The 22382-nt window shown below is 43.2% G+C and overlaps 1 protein-coding gene across 1 annotated transcript in view; it reads left to right on the top strand.

Moving 5' to 3' along the window:
* BLNK (B cell linker) overlaps window positions 1-22382 on the top strand; it is a 79387-nt gene that overhangs the window by 20306 nt on the left and 36699 nt on the right. Inside the window, exons 2-4 of the mRNA XM_054436076.2 lie at window positions 4495-4560; window positions 8749-8798; window positions 20555-20595. Of these exons, the coding sequence (XP_054292051.1) occupies window positions 4495-4560; window positions 8749-8798; window positions 20555-20595 (157 nt within the window). The remainder of the gene's footprint in view (window positions 1-4494; window positions 4561-8748; window positions 8799-20554; window positions 20596-22382) is intronic.

Here is a 22382-nt window from a genome sequence, read left to right as displayed (position 1 = left end):
CTCCCCACCATGGAAGGATATCTCTGAATGAGATAATCAAAGTGAAGCTGTTTTATGCCTTACCTATCTTTACCTACACACAACTCATCTCAGTAAAAGGATTGCTGTTTGAATCCAGAACAACCCCTCCTGGAACAGACCAGTTGTGCATTCTTTTGCTATGGCATGTGCTATAAGTTGTAATAAGGAGCAAAAAGCACTCCAAAATGAAATGGCCAATACTAGACAGCAGCAGAGCTGTGCGTCACCAGATGCGTGGACAGTTGACATAATGAGCTAACAGCATCACAGCAAATCTTGGTTTGGGGTCACTATGTCTTACCAGATCACAGAAGTTTGGCAGTTGTAACAAAGCAGTCTATAGACATCAGAATTTGTGTGAATGAGATACAGACAGAGAAGAAAACTTTAAAATATAAAAAGTATAATTTATCTAGGGTGACTATAGTTAACTATAATTTATTGTATATTTTAAAATAGCTAGAAGAAAAGATTTGGAATGTGCTCAGCACAAAGAAATGATAAATGTTTGAGGTGAGGTGACGGGTTTCCCAATTACCCTTATTTGATCATTACACATTGTATGCATGTATCAAAATATCACATGCATCCATAAATATCTACTGCTATTATGCATCAACTTTAAAAAGTATAGTTTATGTAACACTTCAGTAACTTACTGTAATTATATAGTTACATAGTATAATTGTTATTGTTATAATAATACACAATAAAAAGTAATTAGGAAATGCCAAGAAGCACCAAATGCCAAATTGAGCAAATGACAAAATTGCATCCAATTCTTTTGCAACATTTTGCATCTGTTTATTTATATCCACAGCAAAATCACTTATGCAAATTGGCCCCTGGTTCCCTGTTACTCTGACTGTGTCCCACTCTTGACAAATTTCTGATAGGATTCTTCACTGCTGGCTCATTTTGCTCCTCAACCTGGTTAAGCATTAACTTAAGCTAAAGATACTCCATTCAGTTACAGTCAGCTTACAACCAGAGCTGCCCTCTGCCCTCCACATGAAATTATTGAATTTCCTTGCAATCAGTCCACTTCAACCTCTCTCTCTCTCTCTCTCCCTTTCTCTCTTCTTCTCTCTCTCTCTCTCCCCCGCCCCCCGTCTGTCTCTCACTCTCTCTTTCTCCCCACTGCCAGACCCCTTATTTTCATTTCCTTCTTTCCTCTATCTCGAAGATTCTCTATAGTTCCTCAGGAAAAGGAGAAAAGCGTTTGGCATAAAGTATATGTGAACAAATTCTAGAAAACTGTAGAGTTCTGGGGCAACTCACGGGCCCATCTGAGGGACCCTCTGTGTGTCTCTCAATCATCCTTTTCTCTCTGCTACTGAGCCCATAATATGTGCCTGGCTCTTTCCTGAGCTCTTACACTTGTATCATCAGTGTGCGCGGCCTCCCTAGCTAGGGAGTATAAAATATGGTCTGATTTCCTTTGTTACCCAAATTACAATGACTTGGCACCAGACCCCTGACACATACATTTGAACGTGGGCCCCTCAGTGGGTCCCTCACTTATGTAGATAATTCTCCAAGATGCAGCCATACGGCTGTCCCAAAAGAAGTTTCTCCTATCCTTCTACTTCACACTCCAGCCTGTCCTCCCTCCACCCTTCCATGCCAGTAGAACACTCTCTTCCCCAAGGCCCAGCTGAGGCCGGGCTGCAGCTACTACAAGATCTTACTGAAGATTCAGGGACAGCAGAGAGGGATTATGTGGTTGAAAATAGCTAGCGATGGCTCTGGCTATGGCTTTTCTCAGAGCAGAGGCCCAGACCCAGCCTCAGATTCAGGGCTACCACCCCCGCCATCGCCCCAACCCCCACCACTGAAAATCCCTCAGGTTTGTCTGTGCTTTTCAGCACTCTAGCGCCTAACAGCCATTAGCCCTAGAAGGAGAGAGATCTCCCCAAAATCCGCAGCCTAAGTTCCCATTTTACCTTTGAGCAATCTCCCTTTTCCCAATTCCCTATCCAGTAAATTTCACTCCACTCCCTAAGTGCTAGAGGGCCTGCCCTCAATAGAGCAGACCCGGCAGAGCACCAGCATCACTGCATTGTTTAGCTTTAAATTAACACTTGGTAGAGGACACCCACAGGCCCGCCCAGGCAGAGTTCTTCTGAGAAGCTGTCCTCTTACCCTCTAAACTGCTCCACTGCTGCACCAAAAAGTAACCCTTCTGCCGCACGGGCATTCTAAATTCACAAAGGGCCAAGGTAGTATTTCTCCCAGATGTCCTCAACCAACAGTTTCCTAGACCTATGCTAAACTATTTCTATTACTTAACCCAAGGCCTAGCTCCCAGAGTCAGAGAAATCTGCTTTCAGGATTATGGGGGAAATCACCATTTCCTACAAGAACAATAGCTGTGTACAGCTCATTATCTAAAGGGTCCAGTCAAATAGTTTTCTCAGAACAAAGGAAACATTTACCTGAAAGGTGAATTAAAACATCCTACTCTTTCAGGGAAGAACCATGTGAAATTTTATTATACATTTTTTAAGTCAGAAAATTATTATGAGGAAAACATAACATGGCCCTATCCTCCCATTATAATATTTTTCTCCATATTTGTATATAACACAGATAATACAAATATCTACACATGCTATAAAAATTCAAATATTTTAAAGCATCATAAAGTAATAATCCCCTTTTTAGAAAGTAGAAGTTCCAGGCAGCAATATAGATGTATATTCCTCTTTTTTTGAGGGGTCTGTGGCATTCCATTGCATGGATCTATCAGACTTCATTTAACTAGTTCCCTTTTAATGATTGATGAGCATTGGGTTGTTTTCGGAGTTATGGTTGTGGGGAGGGCAGAAGAAGCAGGGAGAAGATTAGAGAGTTCTTACACATCATGCTGCAATAAACATGCTTATATGTATATACTGATATCATTTTGTGACCATTTCCATAAGACAAATTCTTAGCAGTCCAATTGCTGGGTCAAAAGTCATGGATGTTTTAAATCTTGATAGATTTGATTGTAACAATTTACCTTCTCAACACTGGATATTATCACACTTGTTATGTTTTGTCAGTCTGATAGGCGAAAAGACATCTCACTGTTGTTTAGATTTAGATTTGTTTAAATATAAGTGATGTTCAATATATTTTCATTGGTCTATTGGCCACTTGTATTTGTTTTCTGTTAGCTGTGTGTTCATATCTTTTGCTCATTTTTCTATTGAATTATTTCTCTTTTTCTTACTGAGTTGTAAGATTTCTTTGTAAATCGAGAAAGGCTGGTGCAAAAATAATCGTAGTTTTTGCCATTACTTTTAGTGGCAAAAACCGTGATTACTTTTGCAGCAAACTAATATGTAGTTCTTCTTATTATTACTATATGCTGCAAATATTTCTTTCAGCATGTCATTTATCTTTTGATTTTGTACATATTCTTACCAGTGGAGGGTCTTGATACATATTGTTACCAGGGGAGGGTCTTGACCATGAGTCTTCCAGGTTCTTGGCATTTTGAACAAAGAATTGGACAAAATGCACAAACAAAGCAACAAAAGAATGAAACAATGAAAGCATAGATTTACTGAAATGAAAGTACACTCCACAGAGTGGGAATGGGCTTGACCAAGTGGCTCAAGAGCACTGGTTACAGAATTTTCCTTCAAGGGGTTTCCCATTGGTTACTTGGTTACATCCTATGTAAATGAAGGAGTGGCCCACAACCAGTCTGATTGGTTGCAGAAGGTGATCAATCAGAGGCTGAAGTTAAGGTACAAAGTTACACAGGAAGACCTGGCCTGGGACCAGTCTGATTGGTTACAGGAGGGGATCAATCAGAGGCACTTTCCATTTTTCATCTATAACACAGTGCAAAGGTAGTAGCCTCTGATCCTTTTGTTACTTGTGCATGGAGAGGTGGGGTTTTCCATTTGATTCAGTTCTAGGAAGTCAGTGCAAATTGGCCTTAGGTTCCCTGCCTCCAGACCCTATTCTCCTGCCTTAATATTACTTTTTGTTCTACAGAAGTTTCAAATATCAGCCAGATTTAATAGTCATTTTCTTTATGACTCCTAGGTAGGAGTAACTTTTAAACGGAAGTTTTAATAGATGCTACCTACTAACATTTAACAAAAAAGAACCTTGGGCCTGATTGAAGCCTCTGCTATGTCCACAGAGTAGCATCTATCTTTGTAATGTGGATGCTCTAAGACAATGAGCAAGGAATCAGAATATCTTTCTTCACAGCCTGAGACTGGTCCAGGCATCCCAACGGAGGGGGACACAGCCCAGTGACCATATTCCTTATAGAATCAGTCATGCTTCTCCTTTGCTAAAGTAGCAGATGGTCAATTTAATTAAATACAATATAATTCATCCCATTTGGAGGTTGTTTTGGTGGGGTTTTTTCCCCTTCTTTTTTGTATTAGAGAAGAGTAGAAGACTTTTTTTAAAAAGTCAGACTGGTTATTAATATCTTTTGTTTAATTTTGTTTTTTACAGGCAGCTTCAAAAGATGGTCCATGATATTAAAAACAATGAAGGTGGAATAATGAATAAAATAAAAAAGTAAGTTCGCCTCTATTTAAATACTTAATTATATAAAATAAGTCAATATGTGCTACATGGAAGAAAACAAATTTCTCTGTTACCTGGATGAGAAATTTCAACCTCTTTAGCATGTAACCCTTCTTTACTATTGGCTGGAATCCATGGTGGCCAGGTCTACATTCTGGAACAGGACAAGTGAGTGCAGTGGTACTCAGTGGACTTTGATTTTCCTTCTCACTGCAGGGAAGGTGAGCTATGCCCATTCAAGGTGCCTAACAAATGTCAAAGGAGGAAAATCATTTCTATAACCATTTAGCTAAGGGCTATGAAAACATGTATGGAGAAATCCAAATGAAAAGTTACAAAACACAGCCCTAGCTTCTTCAAGATGCCATGTGAGTTTTCCTTTTTTGGTGGTTTTTTTTTTTTTTTTTTTTTTTGAGACGGAGTTTCGCTCTTGTTGCCCAGGCTGGAGTGCAATGGCACAATATTAGCTCACCGCAACCTCTGCCTCCTGGGTTCAAGCAATTCTCCTGCCTTGGCCTCCCGAGTAGCTGGGATTACAGGCGCGTGCCAGCATACCTGGCTAATTTTGTATTTTTAGTAGAGACAGGGTTTCTTCATGTTGGTCAGGCTGGTCTTGAACTCCCGACCTCAGGTGATCCGCCCGCCTCAGCCTCCCAAAGTGCTGGGATTACAGGCATGAGCCACTGTGCTCAGCCAGTTTTCCATATTTTGATTTCTGCTTTTTGAATTATTACCTGAAAATGAACTTTTCAATTGGCACTTGGAGAGGAAAGCTAGCATCTCAAAACTCCTTGTACATCAAAAACTCTAAAGTTTTTTTTTTTTAAAGAGAATAAAAATTGTACATATCTGCATTTGCCACTCAAAATCTAAGGTAGACGTACCTTAGTAGGTCTTATATACCTTAATAGGTAAGTCTCTTTCAAGAGAAAATGGGAAATGGTGTTCTGTTAAGTCTTTAAATTTTTTAAATAAAACTAATACAGATTCACCAGGGAAAAAAATCAAAAAGGCCAGAATTGTATGATGTCAAAATCTCCCATTTTCTTATATCTCCATCTTAACCCACTCCCCAGAAAGGGACACTGTCATGGTAAGTTCAGTGTGTGTATATATATGTATGTATGTGTGTATAAGTATGTATATATGTATGTGTGTGCTTAAACACATACATACATACACTGACATTGTACATACTATACACATACGTTTTCATCATAAATGGCATCATAGTGCATACGCCATTCTACCAATTTGCTTTGCTGGCTTTACTTAAGCTATTTCATGGACATCTTTATTTGTTAGTAAGTAAAAATTAACCATATTCGTTTCTGAGCAGATGATTTAATAGTCTACCTTAAATATATTACAATTCAATTAACTAGCTATATATTGGTGGCCATCTTTAAGGGGGGATTTGAATTTAAACTGGTACAACATTTTTGGATAGCAATTTGATAATAGCAATCAAAATTCTCTGGTTGTTTCTTCCAATTTAAATGTCATGAATAATACTTTAATAAATGTTCATTGCAGATCTTGAATATACCAGTAGGCTAAATTCCTAAAATGAAATTTCCAAATGGAAGAAGCTGTGTCCTTAAAGTTTTAATTGCTATTACCAAATTTTTCTCCCCAAATTTTGGACCAAAAAATAGTTTATAGAAGTTCATTTCTCTATGCATTCAAAAGAGCATCCTTATTTTTTTTAATCTATGCTAAAATTAAAAATAAGAAATCACTTTTGGTGGTATTTCCAGACTATGAAATGTAAATGAGTCTCTATGCATAAGTGATCATCATAAAACATAAATGGCCTTCTGCTTGTGAGGTGGTGGTCGTCTTACAGAGGAGGAGAATTTGGCTTCATGTTCTGTCTGATGAGTGGGAGAGGTGTGTGATGATTTTCGCTTATTATTTCTGCTACAGATAGAATCTCACTCTTTATGAGATAGTCCTTGTTAAAATCACTAGCAATTCTAGTTGACAGTTTTACAATTCACCAGTTCTCAATAACATGAAGCCTCTGCATAAAATGCTTCTCTATTCCATGGCCCCCAGTTGCCAGTTTTACAATACACCAGTTCTCAATAACATGAAGCCTCTGCATAAAATGTCTCTCTACTCCATGGCCAGTCATATTTACAGCAGCTGTGGAGCTCAAGTTTTTTCTAACAGCCTCTATTTCAAACATTCTGCGCATTGGATGACCAAAGCACTTTTACATGACAAACCATGTTTCTTCTCAGCCTGGAAATTATGGCCACCATAGTCATTACCCCGGGTGACGTCAGGGGCCCTTTAGCTCAAAGTGACTTGCAGTTACACTTTTACTTGAAGCCAGGCCACAGGTGCTTCCCTGAACGGAGGAAGCACGCTTGAACACGCTGGTTCCCTAACACAAGACTGTGACAGAGTTTTCACTGGTCTATGGCCGCGTGAGAAAATAAGGACCATGAAGTGTTGGGGGTTGTGTGCAGCAGCCAGCTACAGAGTAAAGTTCAACTATGCCTTTTACTCCTAGTGTTGAGTGGCCAACAGTCCTTTAGTGAGTTTTTCCTTTATTCTGAGATGATTTGGGGGTGTTAAAATACCCTTCCTTTTCTTTTATGAAATGATAGTAATAATGGATAACAGGTAGTTTGTGCTTTTGGAAATTTTACTATTCCTTGAACCAACCTGGGCACCAGACCCAGTTTTGTTTTTGTTTTTCTTTCTTGTAACACCTTGGATGATCTCTGTCTCTATACCTCATCATGGGCCTAATGATAGTATCTTCCCAGCCCACCCTGCTGGCTTGTGAGAGAATTGAATGAAATAATAGATATTGAGAGCCTATGAGAAAAAGAAAACCAGAATTTCTATGTAAATATACGTATAGTTATTTTTGCAAATTACAATTTTGGTTTGTAAATTCTTTTTGTGTGAGTTTTTTAATCAAACACAAATTTCTATGCTTTTTTTTTCAAAACATGAAAAGTTTGTATATAATAGCAGTTATACTGCTTCTATAGAAGGATATGATATTTTAGTAAATAAAGGCTACTGGATATAAGTTTTATTTATGTATATTTTAAATTTCATTAAGCAAATAATTCTTAGTTAAAATGGGTAATAATTATTAAAAATAATTGACTATAAACCTTACTCATTTCAAGTAGTGGAAAGGGAGGTATCAGAACTTACAAAACTTGGAATAGTTTTCTAAAATGTAATTTCAATTTTCTTCTTTTATTGAATGAAGAAGGATTGTGACTATTTAGCACATTTCATATGTGCATAAAGGTACTAAAGTACCTTTACTTTAGTAAAGTTTTGAGAGTGCTTAAAACAAGTTGAATACTAAATATGCTAAGTCTCATAATCTCCAATCCTGAGACACTCACTGTTCACTTGTTCGGCTTTTTTTTCTTTTTAAAGACAGTGTCTCGCTCTGTCACCCAAGCTGGAGTGCAGGGGCGTGATCATGGCTCACTGCAGCTTTGACCTCTGGGGCCCAAGTGATCCTCCCACCTTAGCCCCTCAAGTAGCTGGGACCACAGGTGCATGACACCATGGCTGGCTCATTTTGTTTATTTTTTTGGAGAGATGAAGTCTCACTATGTTACCCAGGCTGGTTTTGAACTCCTAGGCACAAGTGATCCTCCTGCCTTGGCCTCCCAAAGTGCTGGGATTACAGAAATGAGCCAGTGTGTCTGGCTTATTTGTGTTTTTAAAATGGTGCAAACATGATTTTAGCCCAACCTACAACCAAAACGCTTATTGTAGCTGATTTTTTCCTGTTAAACATTTGTAAGTCATTAAAATACAGTTCATCTTATCTTACCTTCTTATCAACACTTACCTTACCAACCAATCAACACTTATCTTCCTTGAACCTCTGAACTCAGTGCTTACTATTATCATATTCTGACCTCTCTGAGCCCTTCTCCACCTGACTTCACTTTTGCCAAGTCATAGCCACATTGTGCATGCATTGGGGAGATGGGGAGAGGTGGAAAACCCCTGACTAATGGCTTCACTACATTTACAATACATCAAATCTGTCCATTGATGGGTCCAAGAGAAGCCATTATGCTATTAGTTGTCTATCTATTCTCTCTATATCAGCTTCTAGCATCGGCTTTGACCATCATTATTCTGCTCACTGACCTTTTGTCTCATGGTTGTTACCTCCAGGCTAAAAGTCAAAGCACCTCCAAGGGTTCCTCGAAGGGACTACACTTCAGGTAAAGTATTTCTCAGATACTTTAACTGACTCTTGACTAATTTAATGTTCATATTTACATTTATGCTTATGGAAAGGGAAATATGCTATCTTCATTTGAAAACAAAAGGTATCTTTTCTAATTTCAAGAATGACTAAATCTATTAGGCATTTTGACTACAGCGGAGATGTAGTTTTTTTATCCATCCATCCACCCACCTATTTATTGGTCACTTATTAAACATCTTCCATGTGCCAGGCACACACAGATCTGAGGCAGGAATACAGTGCTAAAAGTTAAAGATAGAGTCTACATTTGAGGAATTTATAGTCTAGAAGGGAAGATAGATTATTGTATTAGTCTGTTTTCACACTGCTGATAAAGACATACCTGAGACCAGGTAATTTATAAAGAAAAAGAGGTTTCATGGACTTACAGTTCCACACGGCTGGGGAGGCCTCACAATCATAGTGGAAGGCAAAAGGCACGTCTTACATGGCAGCAGGCACAGTAGAATGAGAGCCAAGAGAAAGGGGAAACCCTGGATAAAATCATCAGATTCTGTGAGACTTATTCACTGCCACCAGAACGGTATGGGGGAAATTGCACCCACGATTCAATTATCTCCTACAAGGTCCCTCCCACAACATGTGGGAATTATGGGAGCTACAATTCAAGATGAGATTTGGAGGGGTACACAGCCAAACCATATCAATTATGTTAAAAGTAATTATAGGCCCAGGTGCAGTGGCTCACACCTGCAATCCTAGCATTTTGGGAGGCTGAGGAAGGCAGATTGCTTGAGCCCAGGAGTTTGAGATCAGCCTGGGCAACATGGCAAAACCCTGTCTCTACAAAAAATTCAAATTATCCAGGTGTGGTGGCATGCACCTGTAGTCCCAGCTATGCAGGAGGCTGAGGTGGGAGGATCACTGAGGTCAAGGCTGCAGTGAGCTGTGATCATGCTACTGCAATCCAGCCATGGCAACAGAGTGAGACCCTGTCTCAAAAAAAAAAAAAAAAAGAAAGAAAAGAAAAGTAATTACGATTCAGTGACAGGGGAAGCACAAAGTTCTGTGGAATTCCACAGCAGCACTAATGAATCTAATCTGTGGCTGGGAGTGTGGGGTAAGTGGGGAAGAGACTACTTCCTCCATCAAAAGCTGTTTAAATTGATACTTGAGGATTGTTGAAGGGGTGGGGGTAATAAATTATTGCTGGCACATTGCTGACACTCAGTCCTCTCCAAGTTTAGCCTGCAACCTCGTTCCAACTAGGATCAACTCTGGCAGGAAAGAAGGGTTAGTTTTGAGATTTGTAGTGTTTCTGGCAGTGGTGAGCCAAGTAAAATATTCAATACACATTTCTTTATTAGAACAAATACGTTGGAGGATAGTTTTAAAATCTTTCTATAGCATTAATTATAAAGATTTCCTGAATATCCCTTAGTGAAAACCACAGAGCTACAGACATCATTGATGATTCTCAACAGGGCAACAGTCTTAAAACCAAACCATAACCTTAAATGACGCTTACTATTTTATTTTATTTTTTCTGCCACTAATCAAGATAGCAATAAGTCAGATAGTGCAGTTCCTCCTAAGGGAATCTTATCACACTGAGAAATGCTGACCAACCTGCCCAAGTCTGGTTACAGGCCTGTTGGACCACTCACTAATTCACAGAGTAATTATTGGCATCATCCTGCCAATCAGTCAGCAAGTTTAGACAGTTGGTCAGGGGATGCCAGTACAGTCTGGCACTAAAAGAGGGACTCTGTTCTGGGCTTTCATATCTACCTAATCAATAAGTCAAGGAAGCTTCCTAGTTACATGAGAACAAACACATTCTTCCTTCCAAGTTCTAAATAAAGAAAAGAAACCAAAGCAGACTCAACCTGTTAAAGAACTAAATAAGTTTGATGGGAAGATTATAAAATCATGGAGTCTTGGGTTTAAAAGGAACTCCAGAGGTCATGTAGAACAATATTTGATCCAGGGCTTAACCCCTATCCCACCACCATGCACCTCCACACACAAGGCCCAGCTTCTGCTTGGACACTTTCTGTGATGGTTTCCCATGGTCTAGCAAGGGACAGGCAGCCCTGGCTGGTTATAGATACAATCCATTTCCTTGTGACTTCCTATGTCTATCCTGATGGCCACACAGTTCAAGCCTTTAAATATTAAGAAAAGTACAGCCAGGCACAGTGGCTCACACCTGTTATCCCAGCACTTTGGGAGGCCAAGATGGGAGGATCGCTTGAGGCCAGGAGTTTAAGACCAGCTTGGTCAATATAGCGAGATCCCATCCCTTAAAATATAAGAAAAAAATATTAAGAAAAATAGAAATAGAATTGTCCTATGCAACTTCAAAGGAGAGAATTAAGAAGTTAGGCCATCTGAGTAGTTTCTTCTCTGGGATAAACACCTCCAGGTGCTTCAGCTGTTTTGCACATTTTCTGATTCATTCAACACGTGTTTCATGAGTGTGTCCTGTGTGACTCTCACTGTGCTAGATCTGGAGTGGGGAACAAAATACAACCCCTGACCTTACAGTGCTGAATGACTAGTGGGGAGTCAGATAAGAAACAAGAAAGCAAACAGGTAAATATAAATTAGCAAACATGGTACCTGCTGTGAGGGAAGATCGAAGAGTGCAGTGATGGGGAATCAGTGTGGGGTAGGAGAAGAGCTTAGGTGGTCTGGGAAGGTCTGTCTGAAAAGGTGACATTTAATTTGAGGATTCGGGGACAAATGTGCAGGAATATTTGCCACTTTTAGATGAACCAACAGCATCAGAGATGCTGGACACAGATGCCAGGAGTTCAGAGTCAATTGTTGGAAACCTAAGTGGACTGACATATCTGATTTCAGGGTGGACATCTCTCCTGATTGTCCCCTCACACTCACCTGTCTGCCTGCTGATCCACCCACCCAGGCCCTCTCCTTTCCCTCTATTTCTGCGTGGGGAAAAGGGAGGTAGCATCCATCTATTATTCATCCTTTTGCCTAACCCACATATTTGGGATCAACCTTGATGCCTCCTTTTCCCTCACCTTCTACAAAAATTAATCTCCAAATCTCATTGATTTGCTCTTAAATGCCTCTTAAATATTTTTTCCTTCTCTATTCCCATTGCTACAGCTAAGGCCTTCATCATCTCTTGCTTGTCCTAGGGTAGAAGGCTCTAAGTAATCTGCTTAATTCCTGATTGCATGTGGTCCTCTCAACTTCCACCACAAAATTGTTCTGAAATAAAATTCTCTTTAAATCTTTTCATGGCTCTACATTGCCAACAAGAGGAACTGCAAACCACTGAGCCCACATACAAGGTCTTTCAGCTTAGCCACTAACTGGCTGTGTAAACTTGGGCATCTCATGCTCCTTTCCTCATCTATATTATGCAGACCTGAACTAGAAGATCTGTCAGGTCCCCTCTAATACTAATTGTTCTGCACTCCTGCAGAAACACAGATCTCTGGGACTCAGGGCCCATTGATGAAGTGAGCCTCTCCTAACATTCCCTGGCTTTAGGAATTCACATCTTCCAATATCCCTGATGCTCTGAAGTGTTCTGTTTTTGGCCTCAGACACCTGCTCCCTTTCCTGGAACCCTTCCAAATAGTCTTGATGTCAGAACATTTAATCTCTCCTGGAATGCAGAAGTGTGGCCCAACAGGATCTTCTAAGCCTTTGCAACAGAAAGTTTGATTCCCAGCAAGACAGCATCAACCTCATCTGGAGCTTGTTAGAAATGCAGACTCTTGGCCCCACCCTAGAACTACTGGATCAGAACTTACATTTTAGCAAGATCTCCAGGGGATCTGAACGTAAATCACACTTAAGAAACCCTGCTATAAACCACCATCTCTGTCCCTATTGCCTTTCCTGAACTGAAAGACAAGTAGATTTTATTCCCTCAATCCCTGACCCCTGCAAATCCATTGAAGTTCCAGGGTCTCAGAAATGCATCTTATTGCTTTGCCAGATGACTGGGGCCTTGCCCAGTTTCCCCTGCTCTTACACTCAATCCCCGGAAATGGTCCAAAACCACCATCACCACCTGCAGTTAGCATCCTCCCTTGCCGTTCTCTCCCCCACCCCAGCTCACGTCCCAGGAGCATTTCCAGCTGCTTCCCCTGAGCCTTGAGGTTTCTGCACAGCTGCATGTCCAGGGCGTCAGAAATTAGCCCTGAGAGCTCCTCCTGAACCTGGGGAGTCTTTAGGATCTTGGAAACCGTAGTGTGTGGACGCCAGAGCCCACCAGACCTCCTGAGCCTGGGAGGCCAATCACATGCCCTATGGAACACTTGATCCACCAAAGGCTCCTGAAATGCTCCAGCCATTTTCCCCCTACACGTTGGATTTATGTCCTCTTTCCAGTTCTGGAAACAAATGGCTTCCCAAAACCCTCTAAGCCAAGAGTGTGTTGACCTTGGTGATGCTGACCTTCAGAGAGCAGAAGATAGAAAGGACCAACCACTGCCCCGCAGGAGGTCAGTAAAAGAGTCACCATAACCTCTTCCCTAGTTAGAGTACAGAAGGACAAAGCTTGAATTACACAAAGAATGGAGACCTGGGTCTCCTCCAGGGATGCAGGTCAGGCCAGTGTGGAGCCTGCTGCCTTCAGTTCAGACCCAGCAATCCCAGTTCAGTCTTTTCCTGAGGAGGAAACATCGCCCTTAAGGAACTGCTGGCCCACTGGGCAGAGTGCATTGCCCCAAGCAGCTGGCATTGCTGTGGGAAAGGAAGATATCCAAAATCTGTTGAGTATTGACTCTGTTCTCATTAAGCTAAGCTCTTCACAGACATTTCTCGTTTAATCTTCTCATTAGCACCGTTATATAGAAATTACGATCTCGGTTTTCAGATGAGGCAAATATGTCTCAAGGACATTAAGTATCCTGTCCAAGGTGACTGCAGCCACTAAGAGAAAAACCCATCCCAGACTCCCATTTTGCAGCTCCTTGCTTTGACCCAAGCTCAAGTGTTTATGCTTTTGGGGGAAATTTTTTCTTATTCTGAAGGCACTAGAGCTCCTGACATTAACGCAAGAACTCGCTTCCCAGTTCCTGAGCTTTCACAGTTGAACAGCCTTCGGTATCTTTGAAGTCTGAGGTCTGGCTAGGGATGGAGGTCAGGGGGAGACCAGTCATGGTGCCTGAGAGTCTGCTGGGATCACTGCAGATGCCCCATTGGTCACCCCACAAGTCCTTGAGGAGTCAGAACTGAACAGAGCCCCTCTCTTGCACTCTTGGGCTCTGATGTCCAGGGCTCTGATGGGGTGGCATCCCTGGGAGGTCCACCTGTGACTCCTCCTCTGGCTCTGCTATCACGCAGGGAGGAGATCAGAGCAAATATGGGGTGGAGGGGCGGCAGACACACTTACATGGAAAAAATAAAAATCCAGAGCAGAGAAGGCACTTGGACAGGGATTCCTGGGTAAATGCCCACACAGAAGTATGAGGTATGCATAACGATCGTTTGTCCACTAAAGAAGTGAGATTTAATATTGCTTTTGTCATGGGCCTGGTGCTTCTAGTAGAGCCAGCATTTACTTGGTTTTCTGTCTCCCTGTCCACATTTCCCTGGAGGTACTGGTCTTACAGAGAGCTATATCCAACATCAGTCCTGCCACAGGGAACTAAGAATAGAGGAATGACACTTGGGCTCAAAGGTATTTTAAAGCTTAGAAAGTCTTGAAGGATTGCCCAACCCAAGCTTCTCATTTTAGGAATAACTGGAGACCAGAGAGGCAAAGTGACTCCTGAGGTCATGCAGTAAGGTGACGGCTGAGCCAGGACTATGTCCCCCATTGCTGTACCCCCACCCCTCTGTTAATGATCCTGTGAAGAGATGAATAGACATACAGACAAAGGGAGTTTCTATGATGATAAGTATTTCTTTTTTCTTTTTTTGAGGCTGGGGTCCAGGCTGGGGTCCAGGGGTACAATCATGGCTCACTGCAGCCTCAACCTCCTGGGTTCAAGTGATCCTCCTGCTTCAGCCTCCTGAGTAGCTGGGACCACAGGCATGTGCCACCGTGCTTGGCTAATTTTCTAAAATCTTTTTTGTAGAGACAATGTCTCACTATGTTGTCCAGGGTGTTCTCAAATTCCTGGGCTCAAGCGATCCTCCTGCCCTAGCCTCCCAAAGTGCTGGGATTACAGGTGTGAGCCCACCACGCCTGGCCTAAGATGTTAAGTATTTAGACTCAGAACACCTCTCCCAGCCAGCCTGAATCTGGGTCTTGTCCTCAGTTCCCTACATTAAATCATGTCCCTTTCTTCTCTTAGGGTGGCACTGGTGGGACTGGCCACCCACCGCCTCCCCTGCAGCCTCTGTAGTTCTGCTTTCTGTTCCTTTTCGGTGTCTGTCCCCACCACCACAACCGGCCCACCCTCCCTCTTTCCTTCCTTCTGTGTCCTGCTGCGGTCTTCCCGCTGATTCCCTGCATGCCACCACCTGCTCTGTTGGGGGAGAGATGGGCAGGGTCTGGCGGCCTGGTAGCCTCCAGAGCAGGATCAGGGCTGCAGCTGAGGCAGAATGTCAGACATGCTGTGATGCCACCAGCATCTGCCCCAGGGGCTTTGGTGCTCCTATTGACTCAGAACTGAGAGGCTGGATTCATACTCCCTTTGCCCCAGCCACCACCACAGAGTCCTGTACTGTCCTTCCAGCAATCTCTTCCCATTCCCAGACCCCCTGGTCTGGATCAGCTTTCATCTTTCCATGCCTGAGTTCCTAAACAACAACCTCATCACCTCCCCATCTCAGCTTGTCACGGAAGCCTGCAGTGTCCACTATGGCTGGAGCCCCCACTGGCCGGCAGCACATCAGGCTTGTGTGAGCGCTCAGCAGAATCTCCTGTCCCTCTCCAGCCCAGCGCATGCATTCTGCACACATCTGCCTCTAAGCCCTGCTTCTGGGGCTGACACATAAGCCCCTCTCTCAGATGATGGAGGAGGACACACTCCTTCATCCTTATTCTCTCACCCAAATCCTGCTCATCCTTCAAGGCCCCATTCGGCCCCACCTTGGGCACATGGCCTCATGCAAGTTTTTGGCTATCACTGGGCACATCTTTCTCTGAACTTTCCCTGCTCCTGGCAATGATTCCAGGTATGGGGACATTTCTCAGAAAACTACATGGCCCTGAGTTGTCCTCAGTCTCATGTGGTCGTTCTTCTGGCCCTTAGTCTTTATTTGTATTATGCAGCGTGGCTTGGTGAGAAGACCTTGGACTCTGAGGTCCTTTAGGCCTGGGTTGGAATCCTGGCTTTGCTCCCTAAGCACTGTGTGAACTTGGAACAGTTTTGTAACTTGAGTGAGCCTCCAATTTCTGACCTGGGGATAAGAATACCTATCCTTTAGATTGTTCTGAGAATTGCAGAGACTGTAACTTCATTGTAATAGCTAACATTCATTGAGCCCTTTATGTCAGATACTCTTCTAAGCACAATTAATAATGTCCATTTTAGCAAAGGGGAAGCTGAGGCCCAGAGGTGAAGCAATTCAGCTAAGATCTCACTCCTAGAAAATGGCAGAATAAGGATTCTAAGTTAGGCAGTCTGACCCCAGAGCCTAAGCCCAAATGTGGGCCGCTGTGGCCATTCTCACATCTCCTCGTGTCTGGTGCTGTGCTCACAGGCTGGGGAGGGCTACATGAATCTTAAAACCTGGGTCAGGCAAAGGGAGGAGTCCCTCTATTGTGTGGCATGGGATTATGACATAGTAAATGGAGCATAAACCCCAAACCAGGTAAACCACACCATAGAAAAGGCTTTGCCTGACAAGAGGGCCCGCCCAGGATCTCACCTTCCTGGCAGAGACTATGGAATCACACACACAAAATCAAAGCACCTGGCCCACATGAAGCTTGAACTTCTCCTCCCCCAAATTTTACTCACTACAATAGAGGCTTTCTTGGATCCATGCCTTTGTGGTAGCCATAGTGTGTGATGGATGTGGGAGTAAATTAGAATCAGTGGTGTTTTGAGTGTTAATTGAGGCATTCTTTGCAATGCTCAAGATGACGGTAACATTACTAAATCATTACTGTGTGCCAGGCTTTGCTAAGAGCTTCAGATGTATTTTATTATTTGATTCGCACAAAAATATGATGCAGGCACTGTTCTTATCCTTGCTTTACAGATGAGGAAATGAAGCTTTAAACAATATTAAATTATTGGTCCAAGACCAAGCAGCTTGTAAAGGGCAGAGCCAGGATTTGAACCTAGAAAGCCTGGCTCTAAACTACCACCTGTGCACTTTGGGAAGCTCCCTGAGATACTGGAAAACTGACTACTGTTTTGGACGTAATACCTTGGATTCCCATGCTTTTTAGTCTTGGCAATTGCCTGCAAGGCTGTAACTTTATGAATATGATGCTGTAAGCTGCACTTGGGACCTGAAGTAGATAGTCTAGCTAGGGATCAATGGGGCACCAACAAACAACCTCTATCCCATACCATATGATGCTTTTCTCTCTTTTCTGTCTCCATGTGCCAAGATGTCTGGATTGGGTCATTCTCGTTTCACCAAAGTTTTATCTAAGTGCTCAACAGAGGGCTAAGTGGCTCACATGAGACTTCAGCTGCAGGAGCCAACACAGCCTGGCTTCCAATCCAGCTCCCAGACTCACTAGCCAAGTAGCCTCAGGCAGGTTTTACAACCTCTTTCAAAACCAAGTTTCTCCACTGTAAAATAGAGATAAAAATAACACCTACCACATAGTGCTGTTGTAAGAATATACTTTTATAACACTTAGCCTGGCACCTAGCACATAGGAAGTGTTCAGTAAATGGAATCTATTGTTGCTATCCTAATGTTCCTTTGAGTCATTTATTAGTTCACACTTTTATTAATACATTAATTACAAATGCAAAATTCTGTCCAGATGCAAAGATAAATTAGACAGGCCTTACTTTTCAGTATAGAGAGACACAAACAACTTAATCACAGCACAGGACAGAACGAAATACATGTGACATCACGGTGCCACCAGCTTCCAAGAGGGCCCAGAAAAAGAAGTGATTGATTATGACAAGAGACTGTGGTAGACTTTGTGGAGGAGGAGTGATAGGGATTTCCATGGAAGAAGGAAGATGGGCTGCAGGAACGGCACGAACAGAGCAGAGAATCAGCAAAGTGCACGATGGGAGGAGGAAGCTGTCTGGTGTTACTGTCAGTGAGCGTGGGAGCCTACCACAAGAAGTCGGTGGTGGGACAGAAGGCGGAGGCATTGGAATGTGTTGACACAGAACCTCGACTTGATTCCATAGGGAGTCACTGATGACTCTTAAGGAAAGGAACAGCATAATCCAAACTTTGTTTTAATAAAATAACTACAAACAGTAGGATGGATGGATTGGAGAAGAAAGATAATGGAGATAGGGACACTAGTTAGATGGCTAATGCACTACTTTCACCAGTGACTGATCATAAAGTAGGCCCCCACTCACTGAGAAAGGGTGGAGCAAATGCAGTTATCCAGGCAGGGAAGTGGATTTCATAAAGGCATTTTATAAAGGTTTCTATTTAAATGGTTGTTACAAAAACTCTTGCCATCTTAAGTGTTGATCTTCAGTGATCCCCCAACTTAAGGTATTAGAAACATATTGACCAGATGCGGTGGCTTATGCCTGTAATCCCAGCACTTTTGGAGGCAGAGGCGGGTGAGTCATTTGAACCCAGGAGTTCAAGACCAGCCTGGGCAACATGGCAAAACCCCATCTCTACAAAAAATACAAAAGTTAGCTGGGCATGGTGGCACGTGCCAGCTACTCGGGAGGCTGAGGTAGCAGGGTCGCTTGCACCAAGGAGGTTGAGGCTGCAGTGAGCCATGATTGTGCCACTGCACTCCCACCGGGGCAACAGAGTGAGACTCTGTCTCAAAAAAAAAAAAAAAAGAATAGAAAAGAAAAAGAAACGTACTCCCCCATTGTGCCAGGTAATCGTTTTGGGAAGAGGATTTATTCACCCAATCTTCTAGAGTTTCTTGGCCAACCCCAGTGATTGCAGTACACTCTAATTCAGCATTAGTCAACCCAAAGAATAACGTAAGAATTCTTTTCTGTTCACGTCAAAGTGTGACCCATGTTTGGCTTGTAGAGTGAGGCTCTTTCTTAGCACCTATCATGTTTTTCCCAAAAGAGGGTGCTGCTGCCGCCATTGCTTAAAATGTGGCCACTCCGATCCCACAGTCTCCCTGACCCCATTTCACCTCTGCAATTCCTTGCTGGTGCCTCTGGAGACCCCAAATGTTTGACTGTCTGGAGTCCGGTGATCTGCTGTGGCAGGGGTAGAAATAGCAAAAATATAAAAATAAAACTAGAAAATGTTCTGTTGAGGTTCTGGGGAATTTAGGAACATCCACTGGGTCCTCTGTGGCAGTGGCTGCTCAGCAGGGCAGGAGGGAGCTGGGACCCTCTGTGGTACTGTCATGGAGCCACTCTGCCACATGGGCCTGTGTCTGCTTGATTCCTACACAGCAGAGTGAATCCCGTTTAACCTCTAAGGTCAGTTTATGTGATAGGCTAGATGCTAAGTTTCTCATACTCTAAATGTGTTTTGGAGGGAAAGGGGTCAAATATTTGGCTGGGCTGTCATAATTCAGACTTATTTTATTCTACAAGCTCATAAACTACTTAAGGGCCACAATCTGTCATATCCATTTTTCTATGCCCATGCAGAGCCCAGGACAGCACCTCCTGCCCCTGGAGCGAGGCAGCACCATGTGGGGGCTCAGCACATGCCCGTGGAAGGCAACCTGTAGGGTTCAACTCCTGGCTCTGCCATTTATTACACTATCTGACCTTGGGCATGTGACTTATCTGCTGTAGGCCTCAGTTTCCTCACAAGGTTTAGGTGATTTTTTTTTTTTTTTTTTTTTTTGAGACAGGGTCTTACTCTGTCATCCCAGCTAGAGTGCAATGGCACAATCACAGCTCCCTGCAGCCTCGACCCCCTGGGCTCAAGCAATCCTCCCATCTCAGTCTGCTAAGTAGCTGGAACTACAGATACGGGCCACCACACCCAGCTAATTATTTTATTTTTTGTAGAGATGGGGCCTTGCCATGTTGTCCAGACTGGTCTTGAACTCCTGGGCTCAAGCAACCCTCCTGCTTTGGCCTCTCAAAGTGCTGGGACTACAGTGCTGGGATTACAGGCATAAGCCCCAACGCTCAGCCCCTCACAGGGTCTTTGAGAGGGCTAAAAGATGGCAAAGTTCTGATAATATTGTAAGGCATTGGATAATTTTTTTTAACAAGAAAAGTCAAAGTAAGAGCCAGAGAGGATCACAGAAATGATCCCCTCATTGTATAGATCTGGAAACTGAGGCTCAGAGATGTTAGAGGTCTTGCCCACACTCCAACGCATTCGGAACAGAGCCTGGATAAGAACTTAGGTCTGTCTGATTCCCTGTCCGGTGCTGTTCCTACTACGCCATCCTCTGAAGTCCTTAGAAGCCACATAGTATGAATTGTAGGTCTCTACTGGGGGACCCAGAAATGTCCCTTAACAAAGCCCACACATGGATCAGACGCACATTGCTCTGCCCAGTGGGACTTCTCTCTATGCTTTGAGAATTAATATTTTTTAAAAAGTCAAAAGCAAGTGAACATATGATTGTAGTAACCAACCCAAGGTCAAATATATGGCACCAGAAAGCCCAAAGGGAAGGGAAGGCAGGTGCAAAATGTGTGTGGATGGGCTGGGGCTGGCCAGCTGAGGCTCACACTTGTGCCTTCTGCTTCTCCCCTGCTGTTGCAGAGAGCCCCGCTGACGAAGAGGAGCAGTGGTCCGATGACTTTGTAAGTATTTGCTCCTGGGACCAGGAGGGCATCAGGGTCCCATGGGAGGCCTTCTGAAGGTCTTATTTCTGAATTACATGCTGGTGGTCAGCCGCACATCCCAAGAGGGAAGACTTGGAAAGGTCACCTACAGGCAAGGCACACTGCATACCAGCTGACTTGACTGGCACTCAGTGTGCGCCTGGCTAAGAGCTTTCCACACATAACCTCATTTAAACCTTTGAGGTAGGTGTTCTTATGCCCACTTTCAGTGCTGGTGTTCAGAGTACTCACCAGCACATCCAAAACAGGTGTAAAAATGTTTAAATATTTCCATATCAGTTAGCAAATGCCTCTGCCCTAAACTCCCCAGTGCCCATCACTGCCTGACCCCTGCCCAGGAGCCCCAAACAAACCAGCAACTGAAGAATAAGTGTCTGGCACATCAGGGGGCCTCCAGGACCAAGGTATAGAAAGTTTCAGTCACTTGCAGTTCCACAGTTCAGACCCAGGCCCTCAGATCTCAGGACCAGGCTTTTTGCCACCAAGGTACCTTGCTGTTATCAACAGAACATTAGCAGAGCTCCGGAGCCACAGAGGGACATGGCCATGATGACACTCGGGATGTTGTATCAGAATTACCTCTTTGAGGTAGCTCTGAAATCTGCAAGGCCTGACATCCTAAAAACTTTTCTTCACAATAATTATTCCTCACTTATATCAAATTCATCCAGGATGTTAGCCTGCTCCAACCTGTGAGTTTTAGATCTGGAAGGGACCCAAGAAGCCTTCCATACAACCAAATACCCATTTCACAGGTAAGAAAACTGAGGCCAAAAGAATGAAAATCACCCAGTTCAGTGGAATGAGAACCCAGGACTCAGACCTCCAGTCCTGTGCCCAGCTCTGGGCTGTGCACACTACCTGGAGTTTATGCAGAGTCTCAGAAGACAGGAGTTCCTCCTTCTTCAACTGCAGAAAAATAAAAGAAAAATGAAGGGAAGGAGTGACTTTTCTGCCCATCTCTTGGTCATGGAGCTCCTCCTGGGGCCCAGCGGCCGCAGCTCCCTGAGATGCACTGCAGCTGCGCCCCCTGCTGGCTACACACACACACACACACACACACACACACACACACACACACACACACACACACACACACACACACACACACACACACACACACACACACACACACACACACACACACACACACACGTAAAGCAAAGAAATTGGTTGGTACACACACACACACACGCAAAGCAAAGAAATTGGTTGGTCCACATCCAGAGGTAAGAGAAGAAAACTGAGCAACGTGGCTGGATGAAAAAGAGCACACAAGGGAACTTAGAAAGCACAAAGTAAAATCAGCCTGGAGAGGAGGGAATTACTTGCCCCAAAATCAAACAACCAAAATGAAGATACCAGCCGTACTAAAGACTGAGTAAGCATTCACTCACAGCTCTTTTGACTTCAGTAGATGGATCCCCACTGCACGCAGAATGAAATCCAGGCTTGTTAATAAAGTCTCCAGGATTTCTTGATTTAAAAAAAAAAATTCTGCTATATGTTCTCATTCATTTGTAGGAGCTAAAAATTAAAACACTTGAACTCATAAAGACAGACAGTAGAATGATGTTTACCAGAGGCTGGGAAGGGTGGTCGAGGGGGCAGCAGGTGGGGGAGGGAAATGGGGACAGTTAATGGGTGCAAAAATATAGTTAGGATGAATAAGACCTAGTGTTTGACAACAGGGTAACTACAGTCAACAATAATTTATTGTACATTTAAAAATAAAAGAATATAAT

This window comes from Pongo pygmaeus, chromosome 8 (genome assembly GCF_028885625.2).
Source record: "Pongo pygmaeus isolate AG05252 chromosome 8, NHGRI_mPonPyg2-v2.0_pri, whole genome shotgun sequence".
Taxonomy (NCBI): domain Eukaryota; kingdom Metazoa; phylum Chordata; class Mammalia; order Primates; family Hominidae; genus Pongo; species Pongo pygmaeus.
This window is presented reverse-complemented; position numbering and strand designations above follow the sequence as displayed.